The sequence below is a fragment of the Ischnura elegans genome, chromosome 12 (assembly GCF_921293095.1).
Source record: "Ischnura elegans chromosome 12, ioIscEleg1.1, whole genome shotgun sequence".
Lineage (NCBI taxonomy): Eukaryota > Metazoa > Arthropoda > Insecta > Odonata > Coenagrionidae > Ischnura > Ischnura elegans.
Window position 1 is genome coordinate 81,061,906 of NC_060257.1, and position 17,037 is coordinate 81,078,942.

At 33.8% G+C, this 17,037-nt stretch overlaps 1 protein-coding gene across 1 annotated transcript in view; it reads right to left on the reverse strand.

Moving 5' to 3' along the window:
* LOC124168649 (acetylcholine receptor subunit beta-like 1) overlaps positions 1 to 17,037 on the reverse strand; it is a 310,521-nt gene that overhangs the window by 32,555 nt on the left and 260,929 nt on the right. Inside the window, exons 4-5 of the mRNA XM_046546912.1 lie at positions 7,083 to 7,192; positions 5,962 to 6,052 (exon numbers count right to left, since the gene is read on the reverse strand). Coding sequence (XP_046402868.1) covers positions 5,962 to 6,052; positions 7,083 to 7,192 — 201 coding nt within the window. The remainder of the gene's footprint in view (positions 1 to 5,961; positions 6,053 to 7,082; positions 7,193 to 17,037) is intronic.

Consider the following 17,037-nt stretch of genomic DNA (forward strand, 5'->3'; position numbering starts at 1 on the left):
GGGCTGAAACTTGGAGTTTTGTCGGGGGGTGGGGAACAGTTTTCCGCCCCCTCTCCCCTTTCTCTCCCCACCACTAATACATCCTTAAGCTATTTTTTTGAGGCGCGCTAGTTGAAATTACCCACCGTTGCGTTGGTTTTTCTATTAACCCATTATAACCCAATGTTGCTTCTGAGCAGAATCAAAAATGTATGAATTTTCCGATCTATTTAGGAAATATCTAAACTACGCATTATTTTGTGTTGTTCATTGCAATGACGAAATATTTAGCTGTCACGATAATGATGACTGAGTACAAAATTTTCAAGTTTAAAAAATGAAAAATCTTGAAATTTTATATTTCCCAGAAGCAGCTCCGGGTTAGAAAGGGTAAGGGAGTTTTTATTAACATAAACAAAACTGTTTTTCAGTCAAATTGTGATTCAGTTGTTTGCTTGCTCTGTCAAACTTATTTTTTCACTCTAATAACAATCCTTAAGTCGTCGTTTAAATGCTGGAGATATACAACGAGTTAAACAGGTGGAAATCTTGAGAAGTCTCCGCTCAGATAATAAGAGCTGCTTTTTGTTCAACGTGTGAGTTTGTTTCTTGTATCCCGGCATGAAAAGTACCGAAGCTGGTGGTCCCGGAACGAGTATGAGCTGGTATAGGTTGAGACAAAAGCAGACGTGAGCCATAAGGCATTAGACGGAAGCCGTAAGAAAAAAAATCAGAATCAAGGCGAAGACGGACACAGTTATTTGCGATATCAGGCCTAATGCCCTAGACTGATATTCATTTGTATCGTTCTTTCGCATGATACTTAAGTTTTCTGATCTGCCTTTTGAAAAATGTATTACTCCATTCTCTTAGTGTACTTTTCACATGCTCTATATAGAAATGAGATTTATTTCTCAATTTTTAAATCACATCGAACGAATTAATGCAAGAATCGTCTGTGTTACCTACTTAGAATTTTTATGCATCTTCTTTATTCTTTGGATACAGTTAGCGCCATTCTACTTAATTCATTGATATAAATTGCAATGCTTGATTCAAAGATGCGCAAACGTAACTTTCACTTCGATAATTGTTTTATTTACGTTATATATGCCAAAAAGAACAGAGGAGAAGAATGGAGCTATTTTTATACTCCTTGATATACGCCATGACTTCCCCGTTGTTTTTATTTCTTGGACACACGACTGTGGTAAACTAAATTATCTGAGGCCCACTTCTAGTTTGACGACATGCTGCAATGACAGTAGTCCTGCTCAAGTTGCACTTTGATTGGTTATCCGATAGCTGTAAGACTTACGATGATCAGTGACCATCTTCATTACGGCTTACCCTATTGAAAATCTCTATGGAATTTCATTTTCCTATAGTAATTTGACAATGGGAAGCGTTTGCTACTATAGGAAATTTTTATATTCCTATTGGAAAATGTTATGTTCCTACAGGAAAATTTTATAAATTTTATAAAAAAAATATAGGAACAAAAATTTCTTATAGGATTTAAGTTCCTATAGGGAAATTTGAATTTCCTATAGGAAAATCAAATTTCCCTATAGGAACTTATAATTTTCATATAGGAACAAAGTCAAATGTCATTGTCAAAGTACTATAGGAAAACGAAATCCCATAGAGATTTTCACTAGGGTACGGCTGACGTCCATTTTAGAAAAGCATTTCGGTTCCCTTGCGGATTACGTCTCATTATAGACCATTCCTGAGTGAGGTGATCAGAGAATTCAGCCGTTAAGTCTCACGGAAGCTTGGACAAAGTATATGAACATACGTGGCGGTAGGATTGGAGGATCGACGGGGTATGGACGGATTTAAGGACCGGATGCAATCAATTATGGATCCGAAATATTCCCGTTAGCGGATAGCGTTATAGTTGGAAGCTTTTTGGTGCATATGTGAATTGATAGGTCGCACAATATCTCGGAAATCAACATTTTTCGCGCAGTTTAAATGATTTTTATGCCCGCGTTGACAGAATTATCAAATATGAGGGGTAAAATCTCATATATAATTTATGAAATTATTAAGACGCCATTAAAAATTCTGGGATGCATTAATTGTTAAATATATTTAAGACGAATATTTCGGCTACTTGAGATTGTAGACCATTTACGACCTCTTCCGTTACTTATCGGAAGAAATTGGAAAATGATGCAATGATAAAAAATCAACTACGCAGATAGCTCTCATAATTTCCCTTGCGACACAAAATATGCTAGTCTACATGTCCCTAAGGGCCATTCTACGAAATCATGTTTCAGCAATTAGATTACTTACACTGTACTTGGCATCCTGAGAGCTATATTTTTTACTTTCGCCTTCATTAAAGGATACATGGCCCAGAAGTTGAAACTACGGTATACACAAGTCGGAATTTACAGCGCCTAAAAATAGTCCACCCGCTAAACCAGCAATACTTTACCTACTATCAGAACACGTAAGTACATAACGGGTAGAGTTTTCTTGTTGCGCAGCTGATTTATTCATTAATGAATCATGAATGTTTGCCGAAGTAATAAATACCCAAGTATTTAAAATCACAATAAAAAGATTGACCTATTCCTGATGATGCAGGCAGCAGTAGACGAAAAATCATCGGGTTTCAACAAATCAAATGCACCAGCTTCCAATTACAACATCTACTACCTTCACAGGACTGTAATGAATGAGGACTATCGGCACGTAAATCTCAGCAAAACGTAGGAAAGGAAATGGGCAAGTTGAGGCAATGGAGGTTTTGCATCGTCTGTCTCACATAGGTACATCACGCTCAAATAACCCAAGGAAATATTCATTGGCAAAATCATGCGAAATATTTTGTGTCATTTATTTACAAAGGAAATCGTAATTTTGAACCAAAATTATTTTATAAGTCTTCTTTGCAAGAGATTATCACCTTTAAAAAATTGTAACTGCATAATCGTGTTAAACTAACTGCAAAATATTCAAGAAAGTTTATGAGAAAAATTATATAAACGCATCATTAATCTATAAGGTAATTATTTACACCTATAACAATTAAAAATTGCTAATACATAGTTAATAATTATTTTTCTTCAACCGGCATTGCGCTCCGGAGGAAATGGATTATAATGACGTAGTGAAATTGAGAGAAGTTAATTTAAAAGCAATATTAAATAAAGAGCTAAATATTAATGTAGGAAAATATTATCATCATTAAAATTGGATGTAGTAAAGGAGTTGATGAACCAATAAAATATAAAACAAGCATCACAAAGTAGCCATTCAGATGACTTTTAAGAGAGAAAAGTCAATAAACACAAGGAAAAACTCAGTATTGAAGTTTTGATACACGCAGACCCAGCAGTTATGTATTGTGGGAACTTTTCATACTACACACATATGGATTTAATGCTAGATGCCCTTGTTAATGCTTTAAAGGAAGCATGAGACCAGGATTAGGTGAGGATCCACAAAAAAATAGAGAAGAGAGAAAGCAAATAATAGAAGTGTTAATTATGGGTGTGAATCAGTGTAAGGAAGGGTATAAGGCAGAGGGAAAGGTGTAATGATTGCTGGAGATGAGGTCACTGAGTCCGAGAAGGAATAAAGGTAAAGGCATAGGATTATTAAGGTTCACAAGTGGATGTGTAAACTTGGTTATACTTTTGCCAACGGCAGTGGTCGCTTTAACACTCGCTCACACTTTTCACCATGAAACTGAACTTAATCCTGTTTGGACCAAACATATTCAGTAAAAACCATACGCATGAAAAAGAGACGAAAAAATGCTGAACAGGCGAAAAAGAAATGAGTGTTGCAGAAATAAAATCATGGCAAGGAGTAAGCAGGTGTGAGGCTATAAGAAAAAATGTGACAAATAGAAATTGTACGAATGAAAATAAAACTAATTGGGCTCTCGTTGGAATTAGCGAAGTCTAAAAAACTCTATTGCTAATGCTATGTGAAGTATTGATGTGAACCATATGGTTAACTGGAGATATCAGCAATAAACTTTAAGGGAAACTCTTCAATGATTCTACAAAAAAAGAAAATTTGGAGACAAAAATCAAGAAAAAAAGTTTCGCTTTGAAAACACTCAAAAATATGAAACTTTATCAAATGAAATTAGTCATTAAAATGTGGAACAAATGCGTTGGAGAGGAGGAGTAAAATATACAATAAATTTAGATAAAACACCACAAATAAAATGGAATAAAAAATAACATGCTGGAAAGAATTGATATGATGCAATCTAGAATTTTAGCACTCTATGTGGAATTAATCAGGCGAAAACTAGGTTATAGCCAGTAAAAAATAATTTTTGTGTTTCTACGGCCTTTATAAAAACCACAGAATTACTTTTTACCTGCGAATGACAACTATGCTGGAAATGGTAAAAATACTATTGGCTTACGCAAGCCAAAACATAACTTCTTATTGTTAGTCACATACGGTATATAACATAAAAAGTATCATAATAAATTCAAAAAAAAGAGAAAAAATATTAAATTATGACGCGTAAATTATAGATTCCTATTTTCCATCAGAAGGTAATGGATTTTGAACAATATTTGAAATGCTTAAAAATTTGAGACATGTTATTATTAATAGATCAATCTCAATTGGCTCAGAAAATATCTCTTTTAGTCTTTCATTTTAAAATTATTCCCAAGTGATTCAGATACTTCTATTTTTGTAATTTTTACGCATTGATACATTTTACCTATCTCAGATATTTCTATAAACCGATCAAAGGCAATGCGATTCAAAGCTAATGCTTGTATTATTCCAACTTTTCTTTAAATTTATTTGAAAACTTCTGGTATAATGTACTGTTTATTGTTAAAAACCATTGTTAAGCATCATAGCAATGATATTTATTACATATAATTTGATAAAAATTTCAAGTAGTTTAACTAGCATATCTTAACTCCAGTTTCAAGATTAATTTTCTAAACGAATGAAAAGAAGTGATATAGTGCAGTGTTTGAGGGTTATTTATGAATGAGCATTATTTTTTGACATTAATGCTGATTATTATTCTTCAAACATTTACCTATTCGTTTTAATATTTTTTTTCATGTTTTGACTAGTACCACGTTGTAATACTATTAGATCGCAGGTCTTCAAATAAAAGTTTGAAAAAATACGGTGTGGGAAGCCCATTAAATAGGAAAAGATGTTGCTTACTTATTTTCGCGTTGCAGTCTCCCCAGCGCAGCTGTTTGACATATCAGAACTATTTTTGGAGGTTAAACCGCGAGAATAAAAATAACTGTCTCGTAAAAATAACTGTAACTTGAAAATTCTGAATACGCCGTTTGATCATAATCTTTTGATTACAGTTCAAAAACGGTTTCCCTCGCAATTTTATGTGCAAATGTGCTAGATAGCAAGAAATTTCCGAAATATCTTTAGGCAATGAATGCTTCATTGAACGTAGAAATTATTTAGATGACATCTTTTCGAAAATAGCTGTTAGTATAGGCGTCATAACATTAGAACCATATTCAAAATTAAACTTAGATACCTCTCTCCACCGCAGTATCTGAGTTATTAACAAAATATTAAAACAGCAAATAAATGCAAGCTACGTCAGTTGAGAGGAAATGGAGTTGCATTTGACTCAAAACTGCTCGAAAAATTGATTACCGAAAAAAAAGTTAATCTACATGATATCCGCAGAGATTTTGTCTTGGATTGATCAAAGGGCGCCAGATTAAGAAATAGGCCCTACTTAAAAAGTAGTAAGGTTCTACGAAAACTTGGAATGAAGTATTAATTATGAACCACATTGCCACGGCGTACCATTCTAAAGATTTGCGCAGCTTTTATGAGTTTGTACAGTCTATGTAGATTTGTCAGTGTTCAATGGTCGGTATAAACAAAATTGCAAGAAACAAGAGAAAAATGGAGAGCAAATTCTAGGGATAAGCGAATAATAAATTGAGAGAAGTAAAAGAGGGATAGATAGAGATGATATCTCACCTGATATATGGCAGGGGGTACCCACAGCACTTCTCCGTTGGGATAAATTAATACGTTGGATTTGTACCTCACTTCGTAGTTTCCATCCGCGCTGAAATGTAACAGAATATAAAAATGCAGCGTTGACTCCCTGATATTCACCTGTCTTTATTTATGATTTATGCATTGGGAATTATTTATTTAAGAGTTTATGCGAGCGATCAATTAATTTTGATTCTGAAAATTAGATGAGTTGTTATACGTGCATAGTTTTATTAAACGAATTTATCATTTATAACGCTGGTGTTATTAAATGATTCGGTTCATTCTTCTCAAATTAATATTGCCAATTTTCTCCAAATTTAATATTTTATACTTTAGTTAAAGAGTGCAGTTTAGAATTTTTAAATCATCTTATTAAAAAAAACTACCTTGTAAGATTTATGGAATAATTCATTTAAATGTATTCATTTGGTCACATTTATCATTTAAAAAAGGTGTTTTTGGTAGTTTTAATTCCTTTTTATTCACGCTGAATTGCATTTGAAATAACTACCATCTTGTTTAATAGTTCTTCAGGTGCCGCGGTTATCAATTTTATGTAAAAAAAAACAGATATCCATCTTTTAAAAATCATATTTAGGTTAGGTTTAGACTAATATTGAAAATTATAAATATAAATTTATCCGAATCTCTAGAATTTATTTGGTAATAAATGGTTTAAGAGACAGGTTTGGAGACGTAAAATTTTAATACATTCCTAAGTTGCTATACCACACAATTTTTGAGGTGGATTTTAAACTGTCGTGAGAGATCTTAAGGTATTATTGTTACTTACGAAAAATTAGCTAACTGAGGTTTTATATAAGATTCATAGCATTTGAATCCATAGAAATTCCTTTAAATCCAAGTTCGTTATTCACAAAATCCATGAAATTTGATTTGCGATCCACCGTTTTTTTTACAGCTTCTGGAATATGTGTCGGCTTTTTAGAGTCAAGTAATTTATCCTTACGATCAGAGAGCCTCCAACAATGAGGGAGTTCACTTGCTTCACTAAACATTCCACATCTCAGTAAGCCTTGAATTCATATCTATTGTTAGTAAAAAACCAACGCTTGTCGAGTCGAGGATGTACATACTTGTTGAAAAGCACTATATCCGGCTTCCACACTTTATCGGGTGGTAACCGTAGGACTCCTATTCCGCCATAGTCTGCCTCATCCCACTGAAGCTGGTAATCGCTCCATACCTGAAAGGACAAAAAAATATGCATATTAAGTTGTAGCAACAACAAAGTACGCATTTTAATACGCTAAGGGGTACTTGAGCAGAAATGCAGACAAAATCTACTTGTACATCTCCGCTTAAAAATAAGTTGAATTACATACTCTCACAAAATGTATTAAAATAACATATCATTTAAAATTAATTAAAACAAAATTTATATTAAAATTAAGTACTATTTAATAAATGTTAAATAAATTTAGATTAAAAATTAATAAAAAAATTAAAATATAGATGTACAAAAAAGTATATTAATTTTTTTTCATAAGGAGTCCTTCTGAGCTATATTTAGCTCATCAGACGGTTCCCTTCCTTATAACTTTTTCCATTTTGCATTAATATATACAATAATTAATTTATTACATTCATGGCATAGTAAAAAAAAGTCAATAGATTTTTGTTGTCCTATACTTAAAACTGGTGCTCCCGAAATCGCAAGAAATCCTTCAAAGCGTCTATTACTCAGCACTTCCTGAAAGAATGAGGTAGCATAATTTTATCATTATAGAGTAAAATAACTTGCTAAATTCATTCTTCGAGAACATAAAAATTCTGTTTTTGGTATATTTGCCTTCAAATGGCAAAGATAGAGCACATCAAGAGTATAGAATTATAGTCAATTTTTTCCTCTGAGTCACTTTTAGTGCCTTTAGCTACAATGATTTGGCCAAATAAGTGCTAAAATTTTTGACCAGTCCCAGGAAATATCATACACAACCATGTGATTGTTGATGCAGTTGGTCGCTTATTGATTGGGGGCTTACTTATTTTTCAAGCTTCAAAGCAAAGCATTCTACAGATTTTTTTAGGCATATTAAACTCTGAGAGGTTTGTTTATCCCCTATAATTTTAATGGACACCATGCTAAAATATTATAAAAATCGTTATATCGCATTCTTGAGCACATTTACCTCTGTTTAAAATTAAATATCTAGACAATCTATATCGCATAGCTATCCGTGTTCTGATATCCTTAAGGGCTTTATATGAAAATTACATTACCAAGGTCTCATTTGCTAAACCAAAATATTACTGAAAAAAACAACAGTACTGTTTACCGAAATCGCGTAAATGCTTTAGATTATGTGATTGGATTGAGGGTTTCGAATAATGTCAATATCTTGATTGTTCATGCATGACATGGCAGCTATGCATGCAAAAGAATGTCCTGACGTTCGTGGAATATTTTTTCTGAGAGCAGCCAACATATCCATCACCCCTTATTTATGAAGATATCTTACTGTTTTTCCTACGAATTATTCCTAGATTTTTGACTTTTATTACGAATGGTAAATTTATTTTCCAAGTGAAATATGCGATAAAAAATTATTCTGAGTTTGAATTTCAACGTTTTCTAAGTATGCTGCTGAAGTCACTTTGAAATTTCTATTGATTTAGCAAAAACGTAGAATGAAGCGATGGAGAGATTATTTGCTGACAGGGTCAACTAGGAGGATGCACAAAAGAGGGTGGGAATCAATGTAGTGTTCAGAATAAAAAGTACATAATGCCGAATAAAACAAAAAAATAAATCGCTTAATCAATCACAAATAAAGTAGCTAAGAAAAAACAATCGGAGACAAGGCAAAATCAAAAAGGGCCTGTAAAATTTTATACAAGTTTATCCATGCAAAAAGATTATCCATGAAAGATAATGTAATTTAAAAAGAACGGAAATCTTAAGAAATTGCTCAGTGTAGTTATAACAAGAAGATAAAACGCATTAGGTATATGAAAATCATTAAATTAGGTTAAGCGGTCAATAATGCACCACCATTGAAAGTGGTGGGCTATGTCTTAAATTTGAGTAACGAATTTGAATATTTTGATGTGACAATAGTTTGTAGTAGAGAAATAGTTACCATGATGTACCCTGCTATACCGATCACGTCATCCCAGCAAGTTCAAGGATCCATTACTCACACAAACTTAAGGCTTTTCAAACCATGATTCATCGCCTGTTAAGCATACCACTATCAAAAGAAGACTTTATGAAAGAAATCATCACCATTAAACAAATTCCTTCAGCCAACGGTTATTCCCAAAATTTAATAGACAAATTAATATTTAAAAAACAGAGAAAATTAGCTATCGTCAGCGGACTCGGATAAAAAGAAGTAGTGGTGCACAGTGACGTACCTCGATGCACTTTCTATGAAAATGGCTCGTCATTTACTTTCAGACAAATTCGGCATGGCTTTTAAACCTAATGCCACTGAAGACTGCTTATAAAATGCAAGGATTCGATGGGCCAATTACGCAGATGTGGAACGTATACGCTAAAATTAAGCAATTGCAATGGTGTCCACGTGGGGCAGACAGGAAGAAGCTTCGAACTCAGGAAGAAAGAACGGTAAAGTGCTGACAGAAATAACAAAGACAATAAAAGTAATTTTGCTAAGTAATTAAAATGCAACTTCCATCGGAGCAATTTTAAAGTGAACATTTTAAAACCATGCAACGACCGCCTGAATTAGACTCACGAAAGCAGTTTGAAATTTAAAAAATGATTGAAAGTCAGGACAGCATTGTTATAAAAAAACCTTTACCGATCCTTTCCCCTTATTCTGGCGTCCGTTTTAAAATTAATCTCTTCCTCCGTTAAGTAACTAGGAAACAATAATTAGATACAGCGGCGGAACTACGGGGGGGAAGAGGGGGATAGAGCCCCCCTCCAAAGTCTCAGAAAAATAAAAAAAATATTTTAAACTATTGTCTAGTTTTGACATATAAGTACTGCATTTACTCAAAGTGAAATTTTAAGTGCCAAAATGATAAAAAGTGTATTTCCAGGCATGTAACTTTTAAAAAAATTTCCCGGACCCCCTTTTGCACGGACCTCACCCCCCAGACCCCCAAAGCATATTCCTAGTTACGCCACTGATTAGATAAATACATCGTAATTTACGCCTGAAGATGATGATTACTCATCGAAACCCGGGTCGCGTTAAAAAAGTGGTATAAGTAAAAGAGAATTGTCCAAGAAATCTTATTGCAGTCATATTAGCTGACGCTTCGGAAAACGATTTGTTTTCCATTATCAACGCGTGTTAGTGTCTTAACCCATTAGTGCATAGCGTCCGATATATCGGACGTGCGTATTTTATTTTTTTTCCTGAGCTCTAGTTGGCATACGTTACATTTTGATACTATAGCACGCTCAAATTGATGCCTGTATTCACCGCTGCGCTAATATCTTGATTGCTGACGTGAATTTATCGTGTTGAGAAGCATTTATGTGAGACATCGCATTGAGAGAATTTTCATTCACGCGTACGATGTTAATAAATCATTTTTTATTGAAGTACATAGCCAAATATGTTGATAATTTCTCTCACATTTTTGCTCTATAGATTGATCCTTTTATTTCCTATTAAAAAAAAATATTTTCGGACCGTTTTATATCTGTTATCATCTCTGAAAACTGACCGTCCCATCTATGCTAGCCATACATGGTGGGTCAGATCTCGTATTAAATCTGATAATGGCTGCTATTCTATGCAGTGGCGCCGACTCCATGGGGCCTGAGGGGGTCCCAGCCACCTCAAAAATTCGTTATGGGTATGAGGACAAAATATGTCAGGCTTGTCAATTTTCCCCGGAGTGTCCAGATATCGAGATTCGAGTCATCAGGGTTCTAATGTTGATCATATGACTCTTCTAAAATGCTAGAAAAACTTAAAACTCACTACTTACAAAATTTCCCGGGACAAGGTCCCCGGTTAGGGCCCCCCAATATTTATTTGTAAGTCGGCATTCCTGCTTACATGTGCACCATAATTCACTGTTTTAGTGATGTTTATTTTAATTATAAAATCAAATTTATTTTATTTAACGGTGGAATTCTGGACTACATTATGCTCTAATGGGTTAATGTAGGATTTCACATTACACTTTATTGACCGTGGACGAGCACAAGAATAAATCTCAGGTGTCGTCTGATAGGCTGATGTTCTTTTGAGATATCTGTACTTTCCTTACGCATGAATGATTTAATACAGGTGTCCAAGTATTGCTTGGATGAAAGCCAGCATCACGATTAAATTTTTTTTAAATTGAGGCGGATCTCGATGGCTTCCTTGATTATGCGGTCGAAGTAGAATTTTGAGCTGCAAAGAGTTACCGCGTCCTCCCAACTAATGGAACTACTTATGTAACGGATAGACTTATAGGATGTAAAATTTAGCGTCGCAATTAAAAAAAGTATCGATTTACTGCTAAGCTCCGAGTCCAAACACGTTTAATCCGAACATTCGGTCATTCCGAATAGATCCAAGACGAATATTTTTCAAAGAAAATTAACTTTTGTCATTTACAGAACAGATCTTTTCTTAAATATTTAAGCCTTAAACAGAGAGCATATAATTCTTTTATGTAAAAAGTTTAAAGTGTAGTACACAAAATAAACTACGTATAATAAAGAAAGATTTCGTGCTTTCCCGGCGAATGGACTTGGTAAAGAGTTCTCGGGATCGCCACCGGGTCAGGAACTCCATATCTGCCAACGTTTCGATGTCCGACTCGGTCATCGAAACGTTGGCAGATATGGAGTTCCTGACCCGGTGGCGATCCCGAAAACTCTTTCCCAACTACGTATAATAAAATTCGAAACTTTGTTTCAATTAGATTATAGTAATGGGGATGTTTCTATAAGGAAGTGATGCTTGGAGGTTGATATTATCAGAGAAGTCAAGAGTGGAAGCATTCGAAATGTGGTGATACCGAAGAATGACGAAGATAAAATGGATCGACCGCGTAAGTAACGAGGAAGTGCTAAGAAGAGTGGGAGAAAAGAGAAATCTACTGAAAAACTTAATCAGAAAACATAGGTGGCCACATTATGAGGCATGATGGCCGTGTAAGTAGCGATTGATAGTAAGTTTTGATTATGATTATTCGTGTCTCAAATTTTTCTGTCATAAAGTCATTGAATATGCTGTTTAAAGGCGTTAAACTGACACCAAATACACTTACTCGAAGTTTCCGATTCAGCGTCTGCAACCCATTTGAAATTGACGATAAAAGCATCGAAAGTTCTTTTTGAATGAAATAATCAGCATTTGAATAAAAGCGGGTTATAATTGTTAAAATCATAACGTAACGAAACTAAGAACTACAGCTTATTATATTTTAGTTGACATTAAGTGTAAATTGAGTGCAGCCATTTTTTTTACTAATCTACGTATTTAATTTCAAATTCGTAATAACAATTGAGATACAGTTTAAATCATAATAAAATTGTTAGAATATTGCATCTTCATCTGATTCTGAGCAATCCTGAAAATGTAAGCTTGATAGCTAGTCGGAAAGTGCGTTAAAATTGAGTTGCGAGACTTGACGTGGACAAGATGGCAAACAGAATTCGAGTTTATAAAAACATAATATTATATAAATAAAATAAAGAAATACATCTATACAGGATCTCTTTGTCCAAAGTAAGCGACCGCCCTATCTAGCCCACAGTATTCTGCACGTACGCATAAATAAATAGAAGAATAATTGAAGATAAAGACTTAATATTCTTTCTTTATTTACTCGTTACATAATGTTAATGTTTGAAACCCGTTGAAATAAGCTGTAGGTGACAATATTAAGTTGGCAAGTGGATAATCCTCCATTATTGTAATATTCGTGGGTAGCTGATGTTCGTAATGATGAACCATGCTGTAGATTCGTAGTAAACTTTGAATATTTCCACTGCCTTTCGAATGCAGTAAAATGAATACAGTTAAAATATACTGGGTGATACACTCAAAATACCAAATATTGAATTGTTGAATATTAATTGTTCTTTAAAATAATCGCTGTAGTTTCAATTACATTGGGGAACAACCAATTTGCTGTCTGAGACCTGAGAATTGTTTTCGATTAACTTTTTGACTTTGGATAAGAAATTAACCTCATTTATTCTCCATCGCGTAAACTTATTAAGTTATATGAAACCCTCTATTTGTATCATATGCCATACAAAATTTGCGTACGAAAGAATTTAAAGGGAAATATTACTTTATATACTACACACATAAAATTATTATTAATCTAGCAGAGAGTGACCACAACCCCACAAGGTGTAGTGAAAAAAAACTTGACGTGATAGAAGAACACTAATTACAGTTTTGAAATCAGCGAGCCTATTTTACTTAAAGCAGCACAAAAAAATTTAAGTCAACAGAAAATGTTCCCAAGGGTTGATGATTATTTGATTATTATCCAAAATTTTGTACAAGTGAAAAATAATGTTACGCCACTATATTAATGCCCTATGTGAGTATTGGTGGGAGATGGGTGGGTGAGTCTACTGTTATGGAACACCTCGTCGACGGCAAGAGGAATAAAATAAATATTCTAATTAGAATCGAGTGAACTGTGGATGTTCCTCACCTATTTTGAATGCCTCGTGAATTGTGTTCTGAACAAGCTGGAGAAATTCCAAAACCAACTCGTTTTGCCACCACCAGCGAGAACTTCTTGCTGTGTTCGCAAAAGGCACCAGATTTCCTTCACCGTCGAATACCAACGTGGAGGGAGTTGATTTGCATTTGTATTCACAACACATGCCAATCCTTTGCAAACTTTGCCTGCGATCCGGGCATATTTTATCCCCATCCTGGAGTTTTGTGCTGACGAACAGGAAATACGAACGCGTGGTTTAGAAATAAATGAAGTTGCTTTCTCAGGTTTTCGTGCACCAATACCAAAATTATCAATATTCATACGAACGCGATTCAAGTTGTACGGTTTTTACTTACTACCATTATTATGTGGCATGTTACATTTACTGGTTATATCCCCGTTTTCATTTTATTTATAACGTTTTTAAACACTCGCTATGTTGTATGTCATCTTGTCCGCGTCAAATCTAGTAACTCAACTTTAACCCACATTCCGATTATATAAATTATAGCTGAATATTCTACTAACATATATACCACCAGGAAATAGCCTACTTATAACAATACGTATTAAATAAATAAATTTTGAGTGAATTAGCAAGTTCCTCTCGTTCAGTATAAGGGCGCTAGTTACTTTTCAAAATTACCTCGCAATGAGAGTATTTTGACTTGCATGTGGAGCCAAATTTTGAATGTGGTTTCGAAAGAGATGCTTATGCCCGTCTGCCAAAAAATTTAAGAAATTGGATTTTAAAAATGGGGGAGAATTTCCTCGGTGTTTTAATGTATGCTTAGTGTCCCACAATGTTGTAGCCTATTTAAAGTATTGTAAGATGAAAGATAAAGTCGAGTTTAAAGTGATTACAACAGCAAACAGCGTGGAGTTTTTCATATGAACACAAGCCATGATTCACAGAGTAATTTTTGACTTTTCAAAAATTACTCTGTGAATTTCCAACCTTATTTGTCTCATCTTTTTATATTTGTTTCAGCTCCTTCTTGTTTTGTTTGTAAATTTTTTCAATCGTTCTTTCAATGTAAACAAATCTGTTGTTAAGATTCTATCATTCTCATTCCTTCAAATGATCAATTCAAGTAAAATACTCTCATTGCGGGGTGGTTTTGAAAAAGTAACTAGCGCCATTATACTGAACGAGAGGAACTTGCTAATTCACTCAAAACTTATTTATTCAATACATATTGATATAAGTACGCTTTTTCCTGGTGGTGAATTAAAATAAATGAATGAAATGCCCGCCTGTATAAGAGAAAAGTAAAGAAAAAATCAACCTAAGGAGTTTGAAAAATACTCCAATAAGAAAAGAATACTATTAACAACTGAAATTTGAATCAAATAACCAGTTTCCAAAATTCCCTAATGAGCGAAAATGACATTAACGAAGAATCGAGGAATATTTTCGATTAAAAATTTTAATATGTGTGAGGAAGATCTTGAAAATATCTTCAGGTTGGTAGGTAATTCCACACCTTTATTCCTCTATGCAGGAAGAATTCCTTAAAAAATGTCATTTTTCTGCTTCTCGAATTTAATTTTGAATTTGTGATCGTTCCTTCCTATATTAGGGACTTGCACACAAGCAGTGTTCACCAAACGTGTTGCCACCATATGTATTATTATTTTCCAGTCGCGTAAACTGATTTTGAAAAATGAACGTAACTATGAAATGAAGATAAAATTACACAAGAAACTTCTGAAGAGGGAAAATAAAAAAAGAGGCCGAAGAATACCGCACCTATAACGAAGAATATACATTAAAACATAATGCACAAGAAAATTTATGGAATAACACCTAAAAATAGCAAAAATTAAATAATTTTGAACGTAGTATAAGCAGCGCAGTGAATGAATATGTTCTCATTAATTTCAAACTCGAGAAAAAAGTGAAGAATAGAGGGATTGATACAAAAATCGCCCATAAAAATATGTACAAACTCTTCTCGGGATTCCGCGCGGGTAAGATTAATAAAATTGATTAATTTTTTTTCTCTTCTTATCTTGACCTTGTTTAATATATGTTATAATATTTCCTGGAGTTTAGTTCAATGTAAAACAAGTTATAGCCAACGTTCCGATTTATTTTAAATCATCACCAGGGCTATGAAAGAAAAAACATGAACAATATAAAATACAAAGATAACAACGATTACAATATTTTTACATAAAAATGTTACGATCGCGTTGATGATTATGACATTAGCCCTGATGATGATTTTAAATAAATCGTAACGTTGACTATAACTTGTTTTACGTTGACCTAAACTCCAGGTGATATTATAACATAAAATTAATTAATTAATTAATATTTATTCTCAGTAGCCGTGAGGATGGGTAACTAGTCGGAACCCGAAACGTCGGCGCTCTTACGAAATCTTACCCGCGCGGAATCCCGATAAGAGTTTATACATATTGCTAGCCGGGAAAAGTGTAAAATTTTACGTCCAGAAAAAGTTAAAAATAAGACACATTCATAATAAATACAAAAAGGCTTAAAAATCAGTATAAATTTTTAAATAGACATCCACCAAAGAGGGAAAATATGGTAGCAAAGGCTCTATGGTCAATGAGACGATAGGAAATGGGATTCATTCCATTATTTGCTCAGTGCCAGGCAAAAGGGGGTTAGAGAAGTCTCGCAAGTGCAGAAAGGTGTCGTGTGGTGTCGTAAGCATGCCAACAACTAAAGTGGATTCACGTGTCTGTATTGACGTCTGGGAAAGGAAGACGGAGAAAATAAACTGAAAGGGTAAGAAGACGTACAGAAGATATCGAGAATGGAGGATCACAAAGTGAAAGTATGAGGAGAAATTTCTAAAGTGAGAAAGAAATGAGTGTTTGAATAGATGTGAAACAGGAGAAAAGCTAATAAAAGGAAAAAAATAAGGCCAGTTTTCCATTGCTGGTATCAGATTGGGAATATATCAAATTTTAAAATCATAATGCGATTGACTAAAGAAAAACTGCATTGCAGCTACCTAAAAACCTGCAAATAGTAAAATTTATGAAATTTTTATTAAGATAGTCAAATGTGATAGTATATGAGAATGATGTATATATAGTATTATGTAGTGAATAATGTGTATGAATAAATTGTTATGAGCTGACTTCGAACAGAAGAAAGATTTCACAAGAAACTTTGAAAGGGAGAAAACTAAAAAAAAGGTATAAGAATAACTAACGTATTGCAAAGAATATCCACTGAAACATTGAGTTCAAGAAAATTTATGGAAAAATACGTAAAAATAGGAAGAATTAAATGAGCTTAAACATAGGATAAACAGGGCAGCGAATGGAATTCGACAGCTCTGATTAGTTGCCAAATGGAGTAAAAAAGGAAGAATAAAGGGATTGATACAAAAAATGGCCAAAAAAGTTAAAAACAAGATATCTTTCTAATAA